Raw genomic sequence first — 27,380 nt, forward strand, 5'->3', positions numbered from 1 at the left:
TCTGTGTGGTGGGAGGTGATGGAATCTGTGTGGTGGGAGGTGATGGAATCTATGTGGTGGGTGGGACTTGGTGGGAGGTGACTGAATCTATTTTGTGGGAGGGGCCCAGGGGGAGGTGACGGAATCATGGGGTGGTTCCCCCATACCGTTCTCGTGGTCATGAATAAGTCGGAGATCCGATGTAAACGTTTTATAAGGGGTTTCCCCATTTGCTTGATTCTCATTCTCTCCTGCTGCTGCCATGTAAGAGGTGCCTTTGCCTTCCGCCGTGACTGCGGGGCCTCCCCAGCCATGTGGAACTGAATCCATTCAACCTCGTCTTCATAAATTGCCCAGTCTCGGGTATGTCTTTATCAGCAGCACAAATACTGACTGATGCACCCACCAAGAGACGGCAGGTGGCTTTGCGGAGACCCCAGGGACACCCATTTGCTCTTGTTGCTCCAGACGACCCAGCACTTGTTGGAGGGAGACAGCAGCCTCCGCTCCCATCCTGGCAGCATCCGTGGGACTCCCGACATCAGAGCGTCCAGAGCAGGTGCCTCTGAGGAACTGTCCCAGGAGGCCAGGAGAGCCAGAGTGTCCGTGAGGCCAGGGCTCTCACCCTGACCCACCACTTAGCCAAAGAGCTGAGGCCTCCTGGGCGCGGAGCGGCTCTGGGCTCTTCAAAAGAAGAGGAAGGAGGGGAGCCTGCGGCCTGGGGGTCACACCTGCTTCCCCCGGACACTGAGGAGCCCTGGGCACAGGAAGCGGGTCCTGGGGGGGCGCCGGCTCGCGATGTGCCCGTGAAGGGGCCGCCCAAATAAGCCACGCCCTTGTAAGGGTTGTTTTGAGCTGAAGCAGCCGTCCATGAGGATAAGAACGTTGCTTTCTTCTGGCTCTGGAGAGCGTCTTCCCTGTGGGGTGTTACCTCCTCTTTCGGGAAGGAAAGGCCATTCCCAGCCACACAGACCGTGCTGGAGTGCGCGTGCCTTCCTCCAGCCCATCTGCCGATTTTAATTCTCGGGCCCAACCAAAGAACCCCAAGAGGTAAAACGTTGCCTGCCCACCCACCGTGGTCTGGAGGCTGGAGGAGACGGCGTGCTGGGGATTTTCTGTTCGACTCAGTACAGGCTGAACGCTGTCCCGGCAAATCCCCGTGCTGGAGCTGTGACCCCGAGACCCTCAGGACCCCGGGATGTGGCTGCGCTTGGGCATGGAGCTGTAGAGATTGTGAAGGTAAAGCCAGGCCGTGCACGTGGCCCTGACCCCGGGTGGCCGGTGTCCTTATGAGAAGGGTAGACGAGGACGCAGCACACAGGACGACCCCGTGAGGACACGGAGTATGTCCTCTTCGCGCCAAGGAGAGAGCCTCGGGGAGCCAGCGCTGTGAGACACCTTGCCCCCGGCAACGGAGGGAATAGGCTCCCACTGTTTAAGCCGCCTGAGCAAACCCACACGGACCGCCCGGAAAGGCCTCGCCGGAGCCCCGGCCACAGCAGGGTTTCGTCCTGGTGCCGTGTGGCTGGGGAGAGGCGCTGGGCCGGCAGCGTTTGCACCCCACCACTGCCTGGGGGGGCTGCCTTTGTCTTCCTGAGTTATCTGTGTCCTGTGTGCCCTAATAGGGAGAAAAAGAGTCAAATACCCCATCACCGAGGGAGACCTGCGTCTGTGCTGGAGGGAGCCTTGTTAGGGCCTGGTGCCCGTTCCCCGCCCTCCGGGGTGGAGAGACCAGAGACGTGAAAACACAGCACCGGCCCCAGCCCCGGCCTGCGGGAAAGAAGGGAAAGTGCAGAACCCGCCCCAGCCCCGGCCCGCACAGAAAGCCATGCTGTGCTGCCGGGGACCAGCCGATCTTTGGCCTCTGACCTTACAGTGATGTCACAGCAGCCCCCTGGCAACAGCACACCCAGCACCTCCTCACTACTCCCTGCGGGACAGCTGGATGTGAGGGTGGCAGCCTTGCGCTCGGCCGAGGCTGGGCTGGAGGATGGAGAAGGACACGGGAAACACACACAGGAGGCACTGGCCCGGCCCCAGGGTCCTGCCCTCAGGAGTGGCCCTCGGGCACCTCAAGGCGGCCAGCAAGGCCTCTGAACTTCAGCGGAGCAGGAGTCTGGAAGGCCTGCAGCCCAAGGGGGACCCTCCCAGCCACCCTAGGAAGCCTCGCAAGGAGCCGGGTAGGGGCTGTGGGGCCGCGGGGAGCGGGTGGACGGTGCGGCAGCTTCACCAGGCCCTGAACCCAAAGTACCCCCGTCAGGGCCCAGCCAGTTAGAAAGTCACTTCCCAAGGTTAGGGACGCGCCGAGACAGCCCCAGGAGGTGCGATGACATGTGTCCAAGGCGGGGCACAGCCCGGCGTCCTACATTTTAGGGGGACGTGGGGCATCAGTCGGTCCTTGGGGGGGGTATGCTGGTTCTGTCCAGAAAGGGACAGCCCGGAGCAGGAGGGGCTCCCAGGTGGTAGGCAGAGGAGACACGGGACTGCATTATTCTGGGTCTCGAGCAGCCTTTCACTGAACACACGATTTGCACGTGAGGGGTTAGCGGGAGAGTCCCTTGTACCCTAGTCCGGCTCAGTGACTGCAGTTTTACATAAGCAGCCCGGAGGGAGCCGTCAGACGCGCTTGTCTCAGGAGAGCAGAGGGAGGACGGTGATCTCTGTCCCCGGTCAGCACCTGTCCGTCTGCATTCCCAGCGTGAAACTCCACAGAACTGCTTGGGGCAGAGCTCGTGAGGCTCGCAGGGCCTTCCCTCCTGGGTGAACGAGGAGGTGGCCTGTGGCCGTTTATCTCTGCGGCTCTTATGTAGGAAGAGGATGGGAGGCAGGTTTGCCTGACACATTCCCAGCCTGACTCTTCCCCTTAGTTCAGTGATTTGGGGCCCAAGACTCGTTTTCCTTCCACAGGCAGCAGGGACCGGGCCAGGCCTCCTGCCTCCCACTGCCCTGTGCTCAGAACGCTAAGGGTGGATGGAGGAGGGGACCATTCCAGGTCCACACCTGTAACCCACCCAGGGCTGCTGGGAAGGCCTTGCGCTGCTGGGGTGGAGCTGTGGGGCTCCAGCCGGGCACAGCCAAGGGCGGGAGGGGTGAGAGGAGGGCAGGCCCAGGACCCTCATGGGCCTCCAAAGCCAGCCGACGCCTGGAGAGAGGACCATGGCCAGGCCCCCCATTTGCAAGGAGGCCCTGGGTCCCTGCCAGGAGCCTCGGGCCTCGCCCACCAGCGAGGAACCCGCGTAGCCCGTGTTTGACACGGATGGCTTCTAGACCGCGAAACATGTAGGCTGCATCTGTGTCAGTCCACGCTCGCCACTCAGATGTTTCCAGGTGTGCTGAACGGAGAGTGGCCTGGGCCTGGGCATGGTGCTAGAGTCACCCCCTCGCACCTTGAATACCGGCCCACAGCACAGGGCTGAAGGGCTGACAGGGAGGTGCGAGCGGGCGTCCTCTCCCCTCCCCTCCCCTCCCCTCCCCTCCCGCGGCCTCGGCAGCTCTGCCTCCCCTTCACAAAGGTGGCCACGGGGCCGTGGAAGTGAAACAGCCCAGTAGGACTCAGGGTTTGCTCAAGCCCTGGGGACAATTTTAAGAAGCAATGATGTAAAAATATGTGTTCTCTGAGTTTAAAAATCCAAAGATGTGCTATTTGGGGGGTGTGAGCAGTCAGGAGGCTGCACCCCACCTCCCTCCCCGCGGGGTTCCCTCAAGACGTGTAAAGTTCTCAAAAGAATAAGTTACACTAAGGCTGCTTAGCGGAAATTTAAGTAGGGGCAGGGAGCAGGTCTTGAACAATGCTGCGCGGTGCCACCGCAGTGTGGACTTAAAGGCCGGGGTCGGACGGAGGGAGGGACCAAGCCCCATCGTGGCTGACATTTCCCTCAACACCTGCTGGATTTGCCCAAAACCGCATGATGGGAGGAGCCGCAGGGAGACCGGGCTTCTGTTTGGCTGCTTGTCCTGTCGGGCGAAGACGTCCACCCTGCACAGCCTCCCCCAGGCACCAGCACCCTCGGGGTCTGAGACCGTGGCCCAGGAGCGCATCTCCCGGGAGCTTGGTGGCTGCCCCCAGGCAACTGAAATTCTGCCGGAGAAAAGCAGGAGGAATTTCCAGCCCTGTGACCCAAGGAGACGGGCCAGGCCTTGCTGACCACTGGTAGAGTCAGATGTTCAGCTCCTCGCCCCTCACAGACTTGGCGGGCTCGATGACACGCACAGTGCCACGTGCACCCACAGGTGCCTGGACGTGCGAGACGCCACGTCCACATCACAGGGAGGCCTCCGGGATGCGGGAGAGGTGGGGTGGCCGACTTCACGGGGGACCCGTGGGGGCAGAGGGTGTGTCTGGGCCTGGGCCACTCGGAGCACAGGAGGCCAGCGCTCACGGAGGGCAGCCCGGAGGCATAAAGTGGTCCCGAAAAAAGACTACTAGAAACACCCCGCAATGCGCCTCGGGGAGCCCGGAGAACCCGGGGATTGGTGGATTTTCCTGGACAAGCCAAGAGGGCTTTCAGGTCCCACCTGTCCGTGAAAGGAAGCCTGGGTGGAGGGTGGGAGCCGCATGGGCAGGTCTTGGGGGCTTCTCCCACCCTCGTGCTCAGCTGCCTCCAGCCAGCTGCGCCAGGACAAAGAGGAATGGCAAGAGGTCCCGGAGCCTCTTGCGTTTACTGTAAGGCAGCTGGCCATGCCTCGCCCTGCGTCCTGCAGGGAGAAGGTGGAGCCGGGGGTGGGCTGAGCTGCAGGGACTGAGCCAGGCTGAAGGTCCCAGCACCAGGCTGTGGAAAGTGCTGGTAGCAAATACAGGAGGGGTCGGGCTTGGGCACGGGTGGGAGAGAAACTCAGGTTAGCCATAGCCACGGCGGAGAGTTGAGCTCTGCCATGGGTGGCTGTGGGCGGCTCTGGGCAGGTCCTGAGCTCCGGTAGCTGTGGTGTGATGGTGCTGACGGCTCTGTCCTTCGTCCCCAGAGTCCGAAGATCAAGGGAAAGACCCAAGCAGTAGCGAGGAAGATGCCAGCTGGTAAGTGGCCTGTCCGGCGCTGGCCTGGGTGAAGGCGGAGCTGGGAAAAGTGAGGCGGACACAGGAGAGGGTGGGGTGTGGGGGTGGCACCCGGGCATCAAAATAGACACTTAGAAGGGGACCGAGGGCGCCCTGGGTCCTGAGAAGACCCTGCCCAGGGCCTGGATGGGAGGCCTGGGAAATCCTCCTTATTTTGAGAGAGAATTCAGTGTGGGAACAGCGCCCACCTGTAGGGGGTGGTATCCTCAGGACTCGGGCCCTGACCTGAGGGTCACAGCTGCATCCCTGTCAGTAGACATCCCATGGCCCTCTGGGGAAGGAGGCGGCGTCTCACTGGTGGACTGCTGGGCCAACCCTGGATATAAACAACTCGAGGGACCCTTTAGGGAGAGGGGCGTGGGGCCCTGGACGGCACAACCTCACTTCGTACCGCCGAGTTCTTGCCTCCTTGCACCTCGCGCCCTGTCCCACTCCAGCTCTGGTTCTCCCACCCACTCACCCTCCTGCCATCAAAGAAGACTTAAAAGTCCTTGAATTCCTCAAGAATTTGTCTCCAATCTAACAAAGTCGATTTGCCAGCACCATGGACAAGGCACGGGCCAAGTCTCCTTTCTTTACAAATGGCTCCCGTAGAGTGGAGACCAAGGAAGGCGTCCAGTCGCCAAAGTGGCCAAAGGTGCCGTCAGTTGGTGAGAGTGAGTGTTCATGTGTTAGAGCAATGTGTGAGGCATCTGGAGCCTCCCACCCAGTAGAGCTCAGGGAAGCTGATGGCCTTGGTGAGGGCAGTTGAGGTGGGAAGACCACACACCTTTAGGGTGGCACAGCTGAAAGTGTCTGCTCACGTTGGCCAAGTCAATGCCATTGCAGATGGGGCAGAGCCCATCATCCTCACTGCGTGTTGGTTCCTCTTGCCCCTGGCCACACACCACAGCAGACCACAGAAGGGGTTACCAGGTTGGTGTGAGTAACAGCAGGGCCAGCCACGGACCCCCCAGCCTGCTGGCTGGCACGGCCCATTTGGTATCCACATGGAGTGAGCTGTGGATCTGCCACAGGATGGCTGCATCTTCTTACCAGATTTTGGTTCTTTGAGCAAGGTTAGAGGTTGGCTGTAAGTAAATTGGTTCCCAGTCCAGACCCTGGCAGTACAGGGTAAGTTTTCCAGCCACGATGGGTCAGCAGAGAGAGCCAGGAGGGCCAGGCTGGGAGGCTCTCCAGAGCCAGAACTCTGTGCCGGGTCAGGGCCCCTCATAGGCGCCCACGGACCCCAGGGGCACCAGCCTAGAGCCCAGGGAGACAGCCCCAGAGGAGACCAGGAGCTGCCTGCAGCTGTCTGCCATGACACCTCTTCCAAACCGCTTTCCCTGCTCCTCCTGCAGTCAGGAAAACCTAGCACAAGACAAGAAGGAAAGCTTTGGCACCCTTGGGAAGCTGGGTCATGAGAGTGGAAAACGGGACCCAGAGAGGGAGAAGAGCAACTCGGAGGCCAGCACGCAGGAGGCACGGGAAGGCGAGCACACGGACGGAGGCTCACAGGAGGCCAAGGTCGGGCCACGCTGAGGAGCGGTGCATTTTTTACCTCTTGTCTTGGAGCCCAGCCTTCACTTACCTCTTTGGTCTTACAGGAACAGGAGGCAGAGTCCATAAAGCTAAATGACCTTCAGGAAAAAGAGGCAAGAGCTTTTCCCTTTAGTAATAGAAGTAAGATGGGAGGCCTGTCCAAGTAGGAGTTCTGCTGGAGCCTGGGCCTGCCTGGGACCATGATCTGGGGGTCAGCTCAGCAGGCGCCAGGCTGGGAAGCTGGACTGGGCCCTGCTCTCTCCCTAGAGAGGCCAAGCTCTGAGACTCTTTCCCCGATCCCAGGGCAGCCAGAGCCCCACTTGCCAAACGTGCACTCACTAAAGGTGTGTGAGGCCCTGAGAGGAGGTACCCTCAGCGTGACCTTGGCCCAGAAAAACCCCAGAGCCCCAGGCTTGATGTGCTGTCCAGGAACACGTTGTGCTGTGGGGATTGTCACAAGGCCCTGCATGAAGGAGGTGGCTTTTGTTCTCCCTCCAAGCTGTGTGGTGGGGACAGGAACACAGCTCGACATGCTGCTTGCCAGGCCTTGGTTTCATTCCAGGGCTCTTGGGAAGTCCTGCACCCGCCCCCAAACACTGCCCTTGGAGTTGACTCAAGTGCTCCCATCAGGTACACATTCTGGGCTGGCCCAGGCGCCCAGTTAGAGGCCTTGGGGCAGCAAAACCCTGAGCCACTGAAGCTGTTTGCATCCCGGGGGGGGTCTCCTGCTCCTTGGTGCGGAGTGTGGCCCACAGGCAGGCTGTGGGGGCAGGAGTGCTGCCTTGTCGAACAGGGCTTGGGGGAGCAGCCGGGCTCCCTAGCTCTGGGCATTGTCCCATCTCCTGGAGGCCCCAGTTCTCAGAGGGTGAGACTGGAGGAAACTCTCCAGGGTCTCAGGGCCCTGATGGGAGGTGATTAGGGAGGGGTGAGAAAGCCGTATCCCCCTCCATCTCTACTGCCAGAGCTGGCCATGGACACCTCACAGTCCACACTGCCATCAGCTCTGCCCAGCGTCCCAGGAGCCCTCGTTCAGCATGGCCAGGATCTGGGGGCCTGATGGTCATCACCAGGGTCTGCCCCAGCTGCCCCAAGGGCCAGGAGCCACTGTTCCTCCCGGGGAATCAGTGTTCCTCTCCAGCTCACCCAAGCCTGCCATCCACACCTCTCTGGTTTCCATTTGCAGAAAGCATCTGTGTTTGTGGAGATTGACCTGGGAGACCATGCTGAGGAGGTAAAAATGGAAACCCCCAAGACAAGCAGAGCCAAAGCCGTCAGGAAAGGGCCTGTGCTGCCTGACAGGGCCAGCCTTGGAGGCTTTTCTGGGAACTTGCCCCACAATAGGCGTGTGTTGGACGGGGAGGCAGAGACCTGGGGCCAGCAGCTCCAGGAGAGCTCCCTGGTGTTGAGGATTGGTCTAGCCTCTTCCTTACCCTCCCACACTCCAACTCACACACACTTCAGCACTATCAGAGACTCTGGGGCCTGGGTTAACCCTAAGGTGCCCATGGGTCCTCAGAACCTCTTGTGAGATCACGTTGGGGTGGTGAAAAGGGCACAGACCTGGAAGCTCAGAGACCGGGCTTTGGTAGATGTGTGGTTCTGTCAGTAAATGCTCAAAACAACTCATCATACTTCCCTGTGCCTCAGTTGTCTCCTCTATAAAGTAGGAATCATAATAGTACCCGCATCCCAGGGTTGTTTGGGAAAGCTCTCAGAGCAGTGCCTCATACCCAGGAAAGCTTCAGTATGGGGTATCATCATCATCACCACCATTACTATCATCACCATCCACACCATCATTATCATATCACAACCATCACCATCATCATCATCACCATCAACATCATCCCCAAAGACGTCATCACCATCATCCTTAATATCACCATCATTATCACATCACCACCATCATTCCCATCACCAGCATCATCGCCACCATCACTATCATGACCGTCATCACCACCACCATCATCACCATCACCATCGTTATCACCATCACCACTATCACTATCACCATCACCATTATCACCATCATCACCTTCACCATCATCCCCACCATTATAATCACCATCATCATCACCATCATTATCACAACCATCACCAGTGTAATCACCATCATCACCACTATCACTATCACCATCACCATTATAATCACTGTCACCATTATCACCATCATCACCTTCACCATCACCACTATCACCATCACCATCACCATTATCACCATCATCACCACCATCACCATCACCATTATCACCATCATCACCACCATCACCACTATCACTATCACCATCACCATTATAATCACTGTCACCATTATCACCATCATCATCATCGCTCATCACCACCATTATAATCACCATCATCCTTTTCACCATCGTCACCACCACCATCATCATCCTTATCTATAAAAGGAAGAGGCTGACTTAATGACCTGTCTGGGCCCTTCCAACACTAATATCTGGGGTATGTTCCTCCATTTCTTTGCTGTGGTGAACAGTCATCATTTTGGAAGTTTCTTGAAGTTCTTTCTTGGCAAGTTTAAGCTCCTTCCTGGGGCTCAGTTATTTTCCAAACTGCACCTTCTCTCCCTTTGGCCCTCAGAGCATGCCCCAAAGCAGAGAGAGCTGGTTATTAACCCCCAACAAGGCTATTCTTGGGGCACATGAGTTCTAAGGACTCAAGGAGGGCCAGCCAGTGGCACAGTTGGGCTGACAGGCCAGACCTGGTCTTCAGTGCAGGAGCCCGGCCACATCAAGGGTGCAGTTCCATGGTCAGGTTCCCCTAACTGGAAATGTTCAGACAATAGAGAGCCCTGTCTGATGGGAGGTCATCCAGGCCCAGCCAGCCTCTGTGCCCTGGCCTGATCCTCCAGCAGGTCCACAGGCCATACCCCAGTGCCTGTGGCTGACACCTCCCATCCCTCAAACGTCTCCGCTCCCCACAGGTGGTCTGCGACGCCGAGAAGGAAGAGAAGTCGTTCCAGATGGATGTGGGAGATCTGTCAGAAGACGAGTGAGTGATGCTGGTGGGCTCACACTAGGTGGGGGTAGGAGGACTTTCACCCCACCACAGTTTCTGATGTGCCCACCATGCCTTGTGTGTGGTGGGCAGAGCCGAGCCCAGGCGGTCCCCCCTTCTCCCTGGGTGCTGCCGAGGCTCAGCATCTACCGAGCCTGAGGGGCTAAGAGCAGGCAACAGGACATCAGACCTTGGAAAGGCTCAGGGACAAGCTTCACGATGCCCCACCTCACCCCATAACCAGGCTGTGTTTCCTACCCGTGAGCCAGGAATGGGACCTGACGAGAGGGTGGAAGAGGAGGGAGAGGAGGGAGAAAGGAGCGGGGAGAGGTGATAAGTGCATGGTACTGGCTTCTCCTGTTTAGGTTTTAGCTGCAGACTTGGGTCCTGCAGGTGGTGGGAAGCCGTGCATGCATGCTGGTGTCACCGCCAAGCCGGCTGCTCTCACAACAGGCCTCAGGCCCTGGGGCTGGGGCAGCCTTCGAAGAGATGACCCGTGTCCCCAGGCTGGATGCTGTGTAGGTCCAGGGAAGCCCCAAGACTTCCTGAGGCCCCGAGGCCCTCAGCCGTGAAGAGGGGTGTGGGGAGGGAAGACATGTCTGGCCCATTGAACGGTCCCATGTGTCTATAGTGTTTTATTTTAAACAACACACAAAAATACAAAAAGCAATTGTCCAAATGCCTACCACTCAGAACTAACAGTTTATGAGTATCTTGATTTATTACAGATTTTTTTAAAGGATGAATTGTTCTATTGGCTTTGTAAAACAGTCACATGATACTAAACCTTCTTTCAGCCTGTAATCCCAGCACTTTGGGAGGCTGAGGTGGGCAGATCACGAGGTCAGGAGATCGAGACCATCCTGGCTAACACGGTGAAACCCTGTGTCTACCAAAATACAAAAAATTAGCCGGGCCTGGTGGTGGGTGCCTGTAGTTCCAGCTTCTCGGGAGGCTGAGGCAGGAGAATTGCTTGAACCCAGGAGGCAGAGGTTGCAGTGAACCGAGATCGCACCACCGCACTCCAGCCTGGGTGACAAGAGCGAAACTCCATCTCAAAGGAACAAAAAAAAAACCTTCTTTCAGTTACATTAACATTTTAACCAGTCATTTAAAATAATGGCAACAATGTAGAATAGCAAAACAGAGAGAAATGTTTAAAAATCACCCCAGCTTCCACCTCTTAAAAGCACACGGGAGCACCTGACTTTTGACACTGAGGACAGGGGCTGCAGCTGAGGCTGAGGACGGGGGCCGAGGCTGAGGATAGGGGCTGAGGCTGAGGACAGGGGCCGCGACTGAGGATGGGCTGAGGCTGAGGACAGGGGCCGCGGCTGAGGACAGGGGCCGCAGCTGAGGACGGGGGCCGCGGCTGAGGACGGGGGCCGAGGCTGAGGACGGGCCGAGGCTGAGGACGGGCTGAGGCTGAGGATGGACTGAGGCTGAGGACAGGGGCCGAGGCTGAGGACGGGGACCGTGGCTGAGGACAGAGGCCGAGGCTGAGGACAGAGGCCGAGGCTGAAGATGGAGGCCGAGGCTGAGGACAGGGGCCGAGGCTGAGGAGAGGGGCTGCGGCTGAGGACAGAGGCTGAGGCTGAGGACAGGGTCTGTGGCTGTGCCTGCCTGGCGGCCTCCTTGCCCAGGGCCAGCTTTGACAGCTGCAGCCTTCAGCACCCCCTGGTCTGGCTTTGCTGACGGATGCTGCTGTGATGATGGCAGCACTACCTGCTCTCTGATTTTTATGTCTCCCGCGAGAGAAAGTCCTCGAGAACAATGCACTCTGCCCCACTCTGCCCCAACTCCGCAGTCTCTGCTTCTTTTGGCTCCAACATAACCAGATTACACTGGCTTTCACTAGGACATTGGGGTTGTTTTGACTCCTGAGTCTGGGCTTAAAATGGACAGGTATTTTCCAAGTACAGCTCTATTTTTCTTATCGTTTCCTGGTGCTGGATTTGGCAGTCAGCACACAGCTGGATGGCTGTTTTCTGCCCCAAGCTGGACAATCCTGGGTCCAAATCTCCTGGTCTCAACCCCCATCTCCCTCGACTCAGCTGTCCCGGAAAACCTGCCCAGTGCGGCTGCTGGCAGCGTGCAGCGGGGAGAGGTGCCGGCAGAGACGAGCGGACGTGGCTTCTTAGGTTTGCTACCTCATCTCACAAATTCCCCCTTTGGATCACCCTCCAGTTGCATTTACAAGACCCAACACTGATTTCCCAATACCAGGAAGGCTCCTGCCCAGGAAAGCCGAGAGCCCTCAGCCATGGCTATAATGAATGGGCGTCAGCTCACATGCACGCTTGTGTGTTCGTTGGAAAATACTCTGGCAGGCTCCATCTCTCTCTCTCTCTTTTTTTCTTTTTTTTCTTTTTTGTGAGACAGAGTCTCGCTCTGTCACACAGGCTGGAGTGCGGTGATGTGATCTCGGCTCACTGCAAGCTCTGCCTCCCAGCTTCATGCCATTCTCCTGCCTCAGCCTCCCAAGTAGCTGGGACTACAGGCACCCGCTACCATGCCTGGCTAATTTTTTTGTATTTTTAGTAGTCGGGGTTTCACCGTGTTAGCCAGGATGGTCTCGAACTCCTGACCTCGTGATCCACCCGCCTCAGCCTCCCAATGTGCTGGGGCTACAGGTGTGAGCCACCATGCCCAGCCTCCATCTCTTTTTTAATTAGCATGATCTGGATTTTCTTTTTCCTAGTGTTGCCTTTTCCTGTACCCACCCAACACAATACGTCCCCAGGACTGTTAGAGGGAACCTACAGATCACGCAGAGCACTGCACACTCCACAGCATCATAGCAACTACAGATTGGAAAAACACTTGACAACCAGTCAACAAAACTGGAACCACTTTTGTATATTATTTAATTAATTATGCTCTTAATATTTCCCACCTTTTTGTACCCCTATTTATTAGAGTCCTTTCCACAAAAAGCAGTTTCGGACTAGAGTTGATTATAAATGTTTTTAGAGAATAATTCAGAACAATGACTACAGATGCAAAACCTTAGAACAGCCACGGTTAAAATTTGATGAAAGCTTCTAACCAACAAGAAAATAGTTATTTCTGTTACACATAACATTGTCAGAAAACAACCAAAATCATGACTGACAGTGTCACATCAGGACTGCCAGGCTTCTATAAATTTTACATAATCTTTAGAATCACATGGATAACAGGCCCATGCAAATATAATTTACAATTGGACATTATCAAAATTATGACTGATATTATATTAATACAAATGTATGTAATTTTTAGAACATTTATATCAATAACACGCTCACAATTATAACTGAAAGAAGGTTTAGTATCATTTATCATTTGATGATGCTACCCATACAGTTCTACCAAATCGAATTGTTTAATCTGAAAAGACTTTATGTAGGATTTTGATTCTGTGGAAACCTGCGGAAGACGTCAAAGGTTCAAAACAGTAAAAACAGAATTACAGATCATTTAAAAATAATAGTCACTCATTTAACCAGAACAATTATCAAAAGACCTCACAGGCAATTCAGAAAGTTACATTGCTATAAAACCATAAGTCTTTTAAAGCCCAGTTGTCTTAAGTAATCAAAATTTAATAGAGATAATGCAGAAATTATCTTGATAAAATATAAAATATTTGTTTTTTAAGCCAGTTACCAAAAGGTACAGAGAAACCTGCAGTATGATTGCCTCTCTGTGAGGGAAGCCCGTGCAGGTGACCTGGAAGTCAGATCTGATGAGAAGGGCACTGGACCCTCGCTGGACCCAGGAAAAGCATCTCCAGGGCTGTTGGTGTGCACTTGATTACAGAGAACAGTAAACAAGGAAACTAGGGCCTTGAGCTGGGGAACACACAGCTCTTGGTAACAGCATGAGAAATTTTCTGATTATGTTGAACAATTCAGATGTAGCGAGAAAAGCCAAGTGTATGAATTGAAGCTACACTTAAGGAAAACGTTGCTTAAACAGAGTTAGAACTGGAGGAAAAAGTTGCAGGACTTGACAAAAAGTTTGAAGGAGAAAGTTGTTATCCCAGGCCTTCTTAAGGGGAGAAAGAGCTGAGACAGCCATACACGATCTGCAAACCACACATTGCAAGGGACAGCAGAAGCTGAGTTTCTGAGATGTAGATCGGAGCAGTTTCAAAAGAAATGATTTCAGAGTTAAAAATCAAAACCTCTTGCAATTTCATTAAGAGCAAACCAGTACTTTAAGGAAACTTTGTGGTGACATAGGGGACCAATCTTTAGTTTTGTATTAATGTATATTTAATATCATAGCTCAATCTTCTTTTTTTTTTTTTTTTTTTGAGACTGAGTCTCACTCTGTCGCCCAGGCTGGAGTGAAGTGGTGCCATCTCCACTCACTGCAAGCTCTGCCTGCCAGGTTCATGCCATTCTCCTGCCTCAGCCTCCTGAGTAGCTGAGACTACAGGCACCCGCCACCACATCTGGCTTATTTGTGTGTGTGTGTGTTTTTAGTAGAGACGAGGTTTCACTGTGTTAGCCAGGATGGTCTCTTATATCCTGACCTCGTGATCTGCCTGCCTCAGCCACCCAAACTGCTGGGATTACAGGCATGAGCCACCATGCCTGGCCCAAAGTTCAATCTTTAGAAAGACATATAAATAATTCCCTTTTAATCACAGCCAACTTACACACATAATTCTTTTCATAAATTATCTTTTCATAAACCTTATCATGACTTTTACAGACCATTCTGACATGCCTGGACTTTCTGCTTTGTCCTACACATCTTTTTAAAATAACCAATCATTTTACTTCAGGATAAAAAGAGAGAGAACTTGTGCAAGTCCACATGTTAACTCTGTCCTCACAGATTGCCATTTGAGCTCCGAATTTTCCTTGATATAATTTGCTCATTGGTTTAAAATAAGCAAAAGAATGGGCCAGTGACAGCCTTAGAAAGCCTGGTATGCCTTAATGTTTGAGAACACCATTTTTGGCCATTTCTTCATTAAATCTCCTTTCATGAAGCCCCCCATCTAGAAGGGCTCTGTGTGTCACATGCCTGCTGGGCACTGACTGAAGGTTGGTCGTCCAGTGCCTGTTGTTTGACTTTGCCATGATTTATTGCCCACTGGGAGTCAGATTAAAAGGGGAAGCACCTGCTCAACTTGGCCAGTCAGACAGCCTCACACGTCCTAGCCAATCAGACAGCCTCACACGTTCTAGCCAATCAGACAACCTCACACATTCTACCCAATCAGACAGCCTCACAGATTCTACCCAATCAGCCTCACACATCCATTTATTCCTAGAATCTTTTCCTTTTCTTCTTTTTTGAGACAGAGTCTCACTCTGTCACCCAGGCTGGAGTGTAGTGGTGTGTTCCCAGCTCACTGCAACCTCCACCCCCTGGGCTAAAGTGATTCTCCTGCCTCAGCCTCCCAAGTAGCTGGGGCCACAAGCACCACCATGCCCAGTTAATTTCTTATTTTAGTAGAGATGGGGATCTCCCTGTGTTGGCCAGGCTGGTCTTTAACTTCTGAGCTCGAGTGATCCACCTGCCTCAACCTCCCAAGTGCTGGGACTATAAGCATGAGACACAGCATCTGGCCTCTCAACTAGGAGAATTTTTCTCCTTAACAAATGAGAAGTCTCCATCAAGGAGTGGGAGTGGTGGCTGAAGAAACCCAGGGCTGTCAGCCAAGCAGGAGGTCTGAGCCCTAGCACAGCCCCAGGAGGACCCAGAAGAGACCCAGGGGGACCCGGGAGAGACCCAGGAGAGACCCCAGAGGACCCAGGAGAGAACACAGAGACCCCACCATGTGCAGCTGTGCAGGGGCCAGAGAGGCCCCAAGGGCCTGTGCTGGGGCCAAGGTGCCAGGTCCCTGCAGTGTCCCAGGCAGCCCTGGGCAGCCTGCCAGGAGTCCCTTCATGGGCCCCATGATTGCCAATTAAGGAAGAAAAATCAAGCTTTTCAAGAGTTTGTTTTACATGGAAGTCTTAGTGAGGACTGTGCACTGAGGCCGTCACCTGCAAGCCGTCTGTCCATTGCCCCACGCCGCGTTCACGGTTCCTGGACAGGCGGCGGGGACTGGGCTCTTGCAGAATCACATCAAGGTCTGAGTGCGAGAGGATGTTTGGCTGTAGATTACAGAGGCGTAATCACGAACCGCAGCAGACGTCGTGTGCGGGAAAAGGCACAGACCCAGGTCACCGATCTTTTAAGAAGGTAGTGGCTCCAGGCGGAGATGGAGGCAGGGCCCATGTGCTCCGTGCTGTTTTGTCTTCAGGCATCCTTCTGGAGACGCGCATGTCCTGTGAGTCAGGGTTCAAGCAGAAACCGGCAAACTGGGCTTCTCGTCTGCCACTCACCACAGCCCCTGAGGGCTTGATGAAATGGGATGCATGCAGAGATGCAGGGGAGACCTCCAGTGCGCTTGATGAAAGGGGGTGAATGTGGGGTGCAGGGGAGACCCCGCCTGTGCTTGATGAAAGGGGGTGCATGCAGAGTGCAGGGGAGACCCGCCAGTGCGCTTTGGGGTGCCTGTGGCCACAGTGCCAGCCCAGGACCCTTTCTTACCCACCTGCCCTCCTCTTGGCCTGCAGGATGCAGACCAGCTGGGTGTGCTGCATCGCGTACTCCACCAGGAAGAGGGAGAAGGAGAGCACCTAGTGCCCTGGAGAAGGTGCTCAGAGCTTGACGAAGAAGAGGAAGGAGGCGGGGTGCGGAGGGGCTGGGGGCACCGGTCAGAGGGTGGTCGGGCCACCTACTTGCCACCCAAGAGCCTTCTCTGCCAGGCACTGAGGTTCCTGTTTTCTTCCTGTGGGACTGGCCAGGCCTGGAAGGAGTGAGCTCACAGACCACGCCTTTGGACTAAAGATCCCGCCCGCCCTGAGCAACGCTGGGGCGCTGATGACCACACCAGGTGTGAGCCACGCCTGAAACCCACTGCCCACTGGGTGAGTGATGATGTGACCTTAACACAGAATAAACGACGGGAAGAGACTCTTCCTCTCCACCAGCCGGAGGGGCTCTAGCCCCTTCCTGCCCTGGCCTCTTGCTCAGTGGCTTACTGGGTGGGGACAGAGGCCCCTGGGGCGCAGCAGGGGAGGCTCAGCCCTTTGTGGGCCTCATGGGAGCTGCAGCTCCTGGAAGCCCCCCACCAGGCAGGGGTGAGAGGTGCAGGGCAGGATGCAGCGTCTGCTGTGTCGCCAAAGTCCCTGCAGGAGCCGGGAGCACAGTGGACGCGGCTGAGCGCCCCGGCTGTGGTGCTGGCACTAGGATCTTTCCCCGGAGGGAGCCATGTGCTCCCCACTCAGAGAAGGAGAGAGAGTCTTCCCCGGGGCTGTGGGGGGCTCCAGGACATGCCTGCAAGACGAGATCCACCAGAACCCACCCAGAGCTCTGTTGTTCAGACACGCACGCATGCATATTCATATGTACACGACACACACATGCTCGCACATACCACACGCATGCACAGGAGGGCACGGGCAGGTGACCTGCAGCATCTCTGATCCGGGTGCCTCTAAGGCCTCAGAGGCCACAGGCAGCGATGCTGTGTGCACTGTCTGTCCCCATGGAGACACATGGGGGTCGTCCCTGTGGTGCAGACGAGAACACGAAGGCTCATGGAGGGTGAGCTCTGCCCATCACTCAGCCAGGGAGGGGCCCTTTTCAGGGAGCCGCGTGCCACGCAGAGCTTGTCCCCTGGGTACTTCACTCTGATCAAAGTAGAGCTTGTCCCCTGGGTACTTTGATCAAAGTGGGGCACCATTCAGGCTGAAGAGAGAGAGGGGACCCCCAAAGCCAGCACCCGCCCTTGACTGGAAGACACCACAGAAGATAAGTGTCCACCAGCCCCAGTGTCACCGTTTCCCAGACAACTGGAAAGGGGCCCCGGACCAGCTGTCCTGGTGGGTGCAGCCCTGCGGTCCACCTGGTAAAGCGAAGCCTCCACGTGGCGTCACGGGGCTGAAGAAGCCAGGCAGCTGTGGCCTGTCCCCTGTGAGGCGAGGGTCGCTGCCATCCTGGCTGCCGGGCAGTTGGGTGTGACTCAGTTGTGGCCTCTGTGCCAACCAAAAAGGCACCCAGAGAAGCTTCCGGAAAGATGGTTGGTTTGTCCCCTTGGTGGGGCAGGAGGCAGCAGCTCTGCCGGGTGGCTCCCAGCACCCTCCCCCGCACAGAGCAGGCATCGGCGTGAGTCCATCCACCCGTGTATTCGTCCTGTCGCCGCGTGTGGCTGGCCTCATTCTGGGTATGTCGGTGGCGGTCGCCTCTAGGACAGGGAGGTCCCACGGCTGTTCAGACACAGGAGCTTGGCGGTGGCTTAGCTGTTAGAATATGAGCCTTCCAGAGTCAGACACGCCTTTGACTTCTGTTGGGCTCTGAACTGATTTCCTCAAACCCCGGGTAATTCTGCTCCTTCACTGGTGAGGTGGGGGTCACGGCGGCCGGGGAAAGAGCTGATCCGGGCCAGGCTAGGGTGGGAGGGGCTGACTCCCGGGACCCCGGAGTGGTGATTGTTGCCATGGGGGGAAAGTTCCACGTGCTGCTGCCCCAAGCCTTGATTCTGGGCACTCCAGGGCAGCCAGGCCTGGCTCACACCTTCCTACCCACAAGGAGATTCCTGTGGAGCAGGCACACGCCCTGTGCAGTGTGAGTGGTCACCTGGCTTGGGCCCCAACTCCTATCAGAGAAGCGGGCAGGTCCCAAACGAGCTGTTCAAGGCACTCAGCAGCCACACACCCAAGGAATGGGGCTCCCTTGTGCCAGGCTGGGGGTCTGGGGAAGGGCTCAGTGGGCGCTGAGCTCAGAGCGTCCTGGCAGCGGCAGTCAGCGTCCAGGGTGGTCAGTGGTGAGGCCAAGCCCCGTCTTAGTGGAGGGGACGAGGTTGGGCTTTGGAGACTGGGGAGCAGGAGCCATCCCTGTGGAAACACATCTACAGGCCACACAGCCGGAGAGCAGCTCCTGCCACGTGGTCGATGCTGCTGAGGCCGGGGCTGCCTCTGCCCGGCCGTCCCGCCCAGCGTGGGCCTGTTCCCGCTGCTGCCCGGCAGGTTGGGCTGAGAGGCTCGGGCAGCAGCACTGGCGTCGGTGGAGTGGACCAGGCAGGGGCCCAGGGCAGGAACCCTCTGGAGATGCGCAGCCCTGAGCCCGGCAAGTCAGCTGCAGTGACATCCAGGGAGGGGTGGAAGCCCAGACTCCCCCTAGAAGGACGCTGCCCTTGGCCTTCAGTCCCATGGAGCACAGATGCTGCCTGGGCTTTCTGGGGCTGGCCAGTGGTCCTGGGGTGGTGACCCCTGTTGCCCCAGGCCCAGCCTGCCTTAGTTTTATCCTCGGTCCCCACTGGCCCCTGACCTGTGCAGACCCCAGTAAGCGAGCAAGGCCGTCAGAGCCCTCCCCGGCTGCGGGGAGGCGGTCCAGCCCCACGTGGCTCCTGTGTCTCCGCGGTGGCCCCCTTGGAGCCCAGCTCTGAGCAGGCAGAGCGGCAGACACAGCAGCACAGACCCTGGGCCGGCGCAGTTCCTCCAGCCACGCCAGCTGCACCTTGGCTGTGTCCCTGTCGAGCCCCCACCGCCTGTGGCCGCCCCCGCGCCCCCCTCCCCCCCCGGGCCCCCCCCCCCCCCCCCCCGCGTGTTTTCACTGCAGGTGATGTAGGAAAGGGTGAGTCTCAGTCCAGTGTTCTGGTTCCTCGGGGGCTGTTGGAGGGATGCTGTGTTCCTTCCAGGGTTTTCTCTGGCTAGGTTTAGATGCCCACACGTGGGAACATGTATTCAGTCCCTGTACATACTGATGGTGCCATGTCCAGAGAGACATAGCTTGTCTTACAAGAGTGGAGTCGCGTTGCACCGTGGCTTTTTACCTTCTTAGCTTCATTCTATCCCGAGCAGTCTCCAGGCCATCCAGGGATCCCTGCTGACCCCTGCCAGGCCCTGTCCGGAGTGCTGAACACAGAGCCGCAGGTGCTGCCAGTCCCCAGCCTCGTGGAGCCCCGGTCCCCGTGGGCGTCTTAGACGGTCGAGTTCAGCACATCTCTATGTGGAGTTTCGCAAAAGGCAACCACTTTGAAATGGGAGGGCTGCAGCGCCATGGCCTGGTGACGCCTGTGAGTGACTACAGCGGGGCCTGGAGGAGGAGCAGGGGGGCGAGTGCAGCCTTGAGGCCGACGCTGGGGCCTGGAGGAGGCGTGGGGCGGGGCGAGTGCAGCCTTGGGGTAGGCGCTGGGGCCTGGAGGAGGCGCGGGGAGCGGGGCGTGGGCGGGGCAGGGGTTGGTGCGAGCGCAGCCTTAGGGCAGGCGCTGGGACCTGGAGGAGGCGCGGAGAGCCTGGAGGAGGCGTAGGGAGCGGGGCGTGGGGCGGGGTGGTGCGAGTGCAGCCTTGGGGCAGGCGCTGGGGCCTGGAGGAGGCGCGGGGAGCGGGGCCTGGAGGAGGCGTAGGGAGCGCGGCATGGGGCGGGGTGGTGCGAGTGCAGCCCTTGGGGCAGGCGCTGGGGCCTGGAGGAGGCGTGGGGCGGGGCGCTGCCTTAGGGCAGGCGCTGGGGCCTGGAGGAGGCGTGGGGCGGGGCGAGTGCAGCCTTGGGGTAGGCGCTGGGGCCTGGAGGAGGCTCGGGGAGCGGGGCCTGGAGGAGGCGTGGGGCGGGGCGCAGCCTTAGGGCAGGCGCTGGGGCCTGGAGGAGGCGTAGGGAGCGCGGCGTGGGGCGGGGTGGTGCGAGTGCAGCCCTGGGGCAGGCGCTGGGGCCTGGGCCTGACTGGGCAGCTCTACGCCTTTCAGTCTTGAGGTCTGGAAACCCGGCCAGGATCTCCCCCGGGTGGGCAGTGCTGCTGGCACTGTGTGGCCGGGCAGAGCCGAGGCCAGAGCAGTTCCGTCCACACACAGTCCGCGAAGGGGCGTCGGGCGCCTTCCACAAGCACAGGCCCCGCCCGGCTCCGGCCCAGCCCGCGGCGCCGGCCTCGCCGTCTTTCCTCCCTGGCCAACAGCACCACCTCGTGGGGGCTGCGGTGCTCAGGCCGCCTGTTTCCGTCCTGGAAGCCGCAGCCACCGAGATCCCAGCGAGGAAGACAGATTTCCAGGCCTCCTCCCCAGCGGAGCGTTCGCCGTGGGGGCGGGGCTGTCCCTACGTCCCTTCGGATGATGACCGCGTAGATGCTGGGCGTCCCCACCCCAGGACCCCACGCCTGTGAGGACCCCGCAGGATGCAGACACCCCCGCCTCACAGGCCTCCGCCTGGAGAGCCCCCTGGGAAACCCCGTGATGTGAATGGTGTGGAAACTCCCCCGCCCCGTGCCCTTCCCACGTGACCCCACAAACCCTCAGCCGTGGACATCCCGAGTTCCTCTCCAGGCTTGGCCTCCCCAGGCCTCCCTGGCGCCACGGACGTCCCGGGGCCCGGGGAAGGGCGGCCCTGCTGGGACGGGGTCTTCTCTCTGGCTCTGGTTCTGAAGGCCGTGGAGGGTGCAGGGTTCACCAGAAGCGGCAGGACCCCGAAAAGGAAAGAACTTTTATCTGAGGAAGCAAGTCCTTCTAATTATTGGGCCCAGAGAGGCGTTCGGCTGAGGCGCCCATCACGTTCTACTCCCCCTTTGAGCTGCGTGTTCATCTTGTGAAAGGAAAATCATTCTCCGGACCCCAAATCGCTGAGCCTAAGAGAGAAATCCAGCTGGGGACTGCGTCAGGCAAACCTGCCTCCCATTCTCTTCCTGAATAAGGGAACTACACAGATTTTAAAAAGCTACACGTCTCCATCAAAGAAATTCCTTGTGGACAAAGGACAGACAGACCTCGAAGTCATCCCACTGCTCCCGTGGGACAAACGCACACGGCTAATCGCTGCCTCTGCCCTCTTGTTTCACTGAGCCAGGCTGAGGCAGGAGTGACCATTCCTGTGAACTGTGCATTCAGTAAAAGGCTAATCAGAAGCTCAGAAGAATGCAACTATTTGTCTCTTATCTCCTACGACCTGGAAGCCTCCTCCCTGCTTGCAGCTGTCCTGCCTTTTTGGACCAAACCAGTGTTCATCTGATGTATGTTGATGTCTCCCTAAAATGTGTAAAACCAAGCTCTGCGCCGACCGCCTCAGGGACAGGCTGTCAGGGCCTCCTGAGGCTGTGTCATCGGTGCGTTCTTAACCTTGGCAAAATGAACTTCCTAAATGGACAGACTCATCTCAGATGCCTTTTGGTTTACCACACTCCTAAGATGTTCACCTCAGCCGCAGCTGTCTGTGAGAAGAGGGCGTGGCTGCATCTGGATTCGGAAGGACCCCAGTGCTCATGATGGTTACCACAGCCAAGGGAAAGGACCCTAACCTGTACGGGTTTACGGCTGCCTTCTCGGCAAGCTTGAGATTGTGGGAGCCGTGCGTGGCCACGATGTGGACTGCACTCTGGCTGGTGGCCGTGGCGTGACCGCGGTCACTGCACAATCACTGGGATCCCTGGGAGGAGAGTCCCATAACGTCGGACCGGAGATCCCACGGGCATGAAACCACCTTTGCAAAAATTATAACAGTGAGAAAATTACAGCAGTGAAAGAGACCCGATTTAACCAACTCCCATCTTGCCTTTAGCCTTCAAACTGCCCTTACCTATTCCAGGGCTTGGGCCAAGCTAACTTTGGGAGACATTTAGTTTATAGTTAAATGATAATAACCCTTCCCCAAAACTCAACACCCTTTGTAAAGCTATGGAGAGGCCACCAGGCTACGAGGACGAGAGGAGCCTGGATTCTGCTGAAATGGAGACATGAAGGATGACCTCCCATTATTCTGGAGCTCACAAATAGGCAACTTCCCCAACTACTGCCTCAGTTAACGTCGCTGTGGTAGAACCTAAGACTGGCCTTTGAGATATCTTTTCAGGTGTTTTGCAAGTCTGATGACTGATGGCCCCATCTGGACTGGTCACCTCCCTGGCGCCACCCAGAAGCGACTCGGGGCACAAGGACCATTCCACACACCCCTGTGACTGCACCCCCTACCAGCCAGCAGCAAGCGCCCTCGCCTACCCACCCCACTCTCTTCCCCCAAACTAGCCTTGAAAGACCCTGGCCTCTGCATTTTCAGGGAGGCTGATGTGAGTAATAATAAAACTCCGGTCTCCTGTTTAGCCGGCTGTGCGTGTGTGAAAGTGTTTCTCTGTCGCAGTTCCCCTGCCTGGATGAATCAGCTCTATCGGGGCCTTGAGTAGGAAGAACCCGCTGGCAGTTACCTGCTCACCCAGGGAATCCAAGCAGCCGCACTCACCTGGGCTGATCACTCAAGTGACTCCTGAGTTTCTCTGATTCTTCAGTGAGGTCTGTTCTTTCCACCTCCATCGTTGAGCCTCTGAACCTGATGAAAATCCGTGACATGTAGATGTCTTTTCTGTCCAATGCTAGAGAACTTTGAACTTAATGGAATCCTGCAGTCTTTTTATCAACTCAGTGCTAAGCAACTCTACGATACCCAGTGTGACTGGCCCATTTCACATGGCACAAGGCTTGTCTGTTATCACAATTCATAAAGCTGCTATTTTTTAGTTGACACTTGGCCCAAGCATGGCCCCCGGAGGCCCAGGGCTGTTTATTTCTCTTTTAAAGCACCCTAGTCTGGGAGGTATTTTTTTGCCAGTGGCTGGTGGGCTGGGAGCAGGGGAAAGTAAGGTATAAAAATGAAAAGGCAGAAAAGCTCACATCCTAAGGGCAAGTGTACAGTTTACCCCAAAACAATGGTTGCTGTGGGTAACCCGGGTGGTGTTGCCAGTGGCTGCCAGTTTGGCCCTTCCAGGGAGAAGTCAGGAGACCCCTTCTCCCAATCCCTTTCCTCATTAAACAGGAGGAATTTTGGTTTTCTGGGAGATATTTAAGAGGACAATCTGAAATCCCACAAAAGCCAGGGTTGGTAGAATCAGGAGTTGGCTCAGTCCAGCCAAGCTCAGCCCCGCAGCAGCCACCCTGGGCTCTGTTTGTTCTGGCTTCCACCAGGGCCAGCGCTTCACAGCAGGAAGCAAAGAGGTCAAGCTTTTCTCGGTTAATAGCACAAGGGGGCCAGGCTTGCCGGAGAAGCAGCGGTCAGGGCCAGGGGCCCCTGCGCCCCTGCGGTCGTCCCTCCCAGTGCCCTTCGAGAGCTGTTTTCCGCCTTTCTCTACAGAACTGAAGGGCGCCGGGGGCCGAGTCACTGCTGCAGCCGCAGGGACCAAGCCCCATCCCAGGGAGGCTGAGGCCTCAGGAAGGTGGCCAGCCCAGGCCCTCTCGCCACTGGCCAGGAGACTGTTTCCCCCCGGGGCTGTGATGGGAGGAAGGGCCTGAAGTGGCTTGTAATGTCCGAAGCAAAGTGGAGGACTTGCCCAGCAGCGGGAGGAATGCCTTGGCTCCTTTGAGCCAGTGGGAACGGAAGGGAAGAAGGCCGGGATTTCCTCAAAAATATTTCCCCATCGCCGGTCAGCTCGCCACGGGGCCGATACCGCGTCGATATTTCCCCATCGCCGGTCAGCTCCCCACGGGGCCGATACCGCGTCAATATTTCCCCATCGCCGGTCAGCGCCCCACGGGACCGATACCGCGTCCTCACTCCGGGCACAAGGACGCCGTCTTCCCAGAGCCCACTTAGAACTTGGTTCTCTTCAGACTACATTCTCTCCTGGCTGGCTTCTGGAGACCATAACTGGGGCACCTACCAAGTGGGGCCCGGTAGGGGTGCTGGCTGAGTTCCTGTGTGACCCCATCAGGGTGGCCCAGCACACCTCCCCAGTGACACGCTCAGGGCCGGTTTTCCAGTGTGTGTGCGTGAGCCCAGCAGTGGGGCCCAGGTGGCGTGGTGAGGATCACCATTGAACGGCATGCCCCGAGCACTCGCCCAGAGTCCACTGTTTGGAGGGCAGTTTGATTCACTGTAGCCAATTAGCCCACAGCACACACAATCTTTCTTTTCCCATTGAGTTGTCTTGGCACCTTGGTTGAAAAGTAATTTACCAGGTATGTGTGCGTCTATTGCCTTTATTTGAAAGTGATTTTTAAAAGGAAAATTACAAGACCCCTTCTTCTAATTTTGGCCCCACGCGCTTGCCCCTGCATCCGACTCATCTCCATCCATCCTGTGTGTCTGATAGTTTCATAAAAAGTCAAACACGTACCTGCCATTATGACCCAGCGATTGTACACCTGGGCATTTATCCCAGAGAAATTAAAATGTATAGTCACACAAATGATCATAGCCGCCTTATTTGGAACAGCGAAAACCTGGGAACAGCCCCAGCGTCTGTCAACAGGTGAGTGTCAAATGCATGATGGTGCCTCCACACCACACAACGTGCTCAGCAGCAAAGAGAAACAGATGCTGGGAGAAAACTCCATCTCCAAGGCCGCATTCCACGCTCTGTTTCCATAACCCTCTTGAAAGGACGAGTGATGGAGATGGCGGACACGCCGGTGGGTGCTGTGGGTTAGAGAAGGGCCGCGCGGGGCACACCTCACACCTGTGGGGACGGATGGTCATGCATCTTGAATGTGGTTGTGGTTACAGAAATCCGCACGTGTGGCCACACATCACAGAAACTCCACACGGAGTCATATCCAGAATAAAACGAACACATGGAAACCCAGGATGTCCAAATGAGCTCCGTCGTCCAGTGACTTGTGTGGTGCCCGTATCAGTTTCCTGGTTTTAAGAATTCATTGTAGCTCTGCAAGGTGCTGCATTGTAGGAAGCTGAGAAATGGAATGTGGGATCTCTCTGTACTATTCTGCAAGTTTTTATGAAGCTATAGTTAGCTCAAAATGCAAAGCTAAAAATACTAAGAATTTAGAAATAAACTTGACAAAAGATTTACAAGTCCTGTATACTGAGAACTGAGAAACATCAATGAGAGGAATGAAAAAAAGGCCTAAATAAATGGAGCCATAGCATGTTCGTGGAAGATGCCAACTCTCCCCAAATTGATCTCTAAAATCAACACAATCCCAATCAAAATCCCAGCAGGATTTTTGTAGAAATTGGCAAGCTAATTCTAAGGTTTACACAGAAATGCGCGGGCCTTGGAGTAACCAAAGCAAGCATAAAAAAGAACAGAGTTGAATAATTTACATTACTTGATTTTAATCAAGACAGTCAATATAATCATTATAGCAGATAAATAGGTCAATGGGACAGAACAACACCCTGACTTACTCATCTGCGGCCACTACTCATTTGTGGCCAACTGACTTTTGATAAATATGCTGAGGCAATTCAACAGGGAGAGAATAATCTTTTCCACAAGGAATGCTGGGTCATTTGGACTCCCATAAGCAACAAAATAAAACAACTACAAATCCTCAAAACCCTTACCTCACTCCACATACAAAAATTAACTTCAGGCCAGATGCAGTGGCTCACACCTGTAATCCCAGCACTTTGGGAGGCTGAGGCAGGTGGATCATTTGAGGTCAGGAGTTCAAGACCAGCCTGGGCAACATGGTAAAACTCTGTTTCTACTAAAAATACAAAAATTATCTGGGCATGGTGGCACGTGCTTGTAATCCCAGCTACTCGGGAGACTGAGGCATGAAAATCGATTGAACCTGGGAGGTGGAGGTTGCAGAGCCAAGACCACGCCACTGCACTCTAGTGTGGGTGACAGAGTGAGACTGCATCTAAAAACAAAAAAATTGTAATAGGTCATAAATCTAAATGTGTGAACTAAAACAGTAAAACTTGTAGGAAGAAGATAAGATAAAATAATGGTGAACTTTAGTTTGGGAAAGATTTTTTAAATAGAACACAAAAAGTTCAAACTACATGAAAAAACCAATAAGCTAAATTTTGTTAATTTAAAACTTTGGCCTTTTAAGAGACACTATAAAGTGGCAAGCTGCCAAGCAGGAGAAATTATTTGTAAACCATGTTCAAAAAGGACTTTTTTCTAAAACATGTCAAGAAGCCTTTCAACACAATAATGATACAGGCAATTCAATTAAAAAGTAGGCAAAATATTTGAATGGATATTTCACCAAAGAAGCTCTATTAACGACACAGAAGCACGCAAGATGCTGCTGGCAACCCTTTAGTCCTTAGGGAATGCCAATGAAGACCAGTATGAGAGGTGCCTACAAACCCACCAGCGTGGCTAACATGTTCAAAAGTGGCCCTGCCAAGGACTGGCGAGGATGCGGGGTAACTGCAGCACGCAGCCTGTTGGCAGGATCATAACACAGGAGCCACAGGGAACGGTTCGGCCGTTTCTGAAAAAGCTACACAGAGTCACCATATGACCCAGACATGTCTGTTCTGGGAATGTCCACAGAAAGACTGTGTCGTAAACGTTCACAACAACCTTGTTTGTAATCACCAAAATCCAAAACAACCTGAACGTCCTCCACGGGTCAGTGGATAAACCAATGATGATACACCCAGACAACCGGTGCTCCCCAGCATTGAAAGGATGAATTGTTGGATGAATCATTACACTGTGAGAAAATGTCAGGCAATGAAGTATCCACGCTGTGTGACCCAGGACAGAAACGAATTAATCTACAGTGACAGAAAGGTCAGTGTTGTCGGAGGGGCAGGAGGGTGGAGGGACGGGGTGGGGGACAGCCTGGGGGAGGGGACGTCCATGGTCTCGACTGTGGTAATGGTTCTGTGGGTGCAGCAGAATGTCGAAACTTACCCAACTGTACGTCTTAAATATGGGCGTTTTATTGCATGTCAAAAAAATCTAAACAAAGCTGAAAATGGACAAAATACCACAACCAATGACATCTGACGGTAAAGAGATGGATTTAGGTAGAAGGAAGAATTCTTTAACACAGAATATGGGTCTGTGAGGGAAATGTTATCTCGTAATTTTCTCACTTTTGGTGTATTTAAGCTGCGGGACAAGGAGTGAACCCCAACA

General features: G+C 55.6%; 1 protein-coding gene across 3 annotated transcripts; it reads left to right on the forward strand.

Annotated features, from left to right (window-relative positions):
• The first annotated feature begins 155 nt into the window (after positions 1–155).
• Positions 156–19,090, forward strand: CXH13orf46 (chromosome X C13orf46 homolog). Of its 3 annotated transcripts, XM_023217710.1 has the most exons (9): positions 156–342; positions 448–2,159; positions 4,939–4,990; positions 6,370–6,535; positions 6,616–6,663; positions 7,734–7,781; positions 9,492–9,559; positions 16,135–16,251; positions 16,366–19,090. In XM_023217710.1, the coding sequence occupies exons 2-8, from the start codon at positions 1,970–1,972 to the stop codon at positions 16,199–16,201; spliced, it is 639 nt and encodes a 212-aa protein (XP_023073478.1). In that variant the 5' UTR covers positions 156–342; positions 448–1,969; the 3' UTR covers positions 16,202–16,251; positions 16,366–19,090. The 3 variants fall into 3 exon arrangements, with proteins under 3 accessions (XP_023073478.1, XP_023073477.1, XP_023073480.1); XM_023217709.1 differs by having other exon boundaries at positions 156–2,159; XM_023217712.1 differs by lacking the exons at positions 6,616–6,663; positions 7,734–7,781 and having other exon boundaries at positions 156–2,159.
• The last annotated feature ends 8,290 nt before the right edge of the window (positions 19,091–27,380 follow it).

This window comes from Piliocolobus tephrosceles, chromosome X (genome assembly GCF_002776525.5).
Source record: "Piliocolobus tephrosceles isolate RC106 chromosome X, ASM277652v3, whole genome shotgun sequence".
Taxonomy (NCBI): domain Eukaryota; kingdom Metazoa; phylum Chordata; class Mammalia; order Primates; family Cercopithecidae; genus Piliocolobus; species Piliocolobus tephrosceles.

What these genes read in the sequence shown, in the direction of transcription:
- CXH13orf46 (XM_023217709.1), top strand. Translation starts at nt 1,970, where the DNA reads ATGGAGAAGGACACGGGAAACACACACAGGAGGCACTGGCCCGGCCCC. An exon ending in AGCGAGGAAGATGCCAGCTG is followed by an intron (nt 4,991 to 6,369) that starts GTAAGTGGCCTG and finishes CTCCTCCTGCAG; the next exon opens with TCAGGAAAACCTAGCACAAG. An exon ending in ATGACCTTCAGGAAAAAGAG is followed by an intron (nt 6,664 to 7,733) that starts GCAAGAGCTTTT and finishes TTCCATTTGCAG; the next exon opens with AAAGCATCTGTGTTTGTGGA.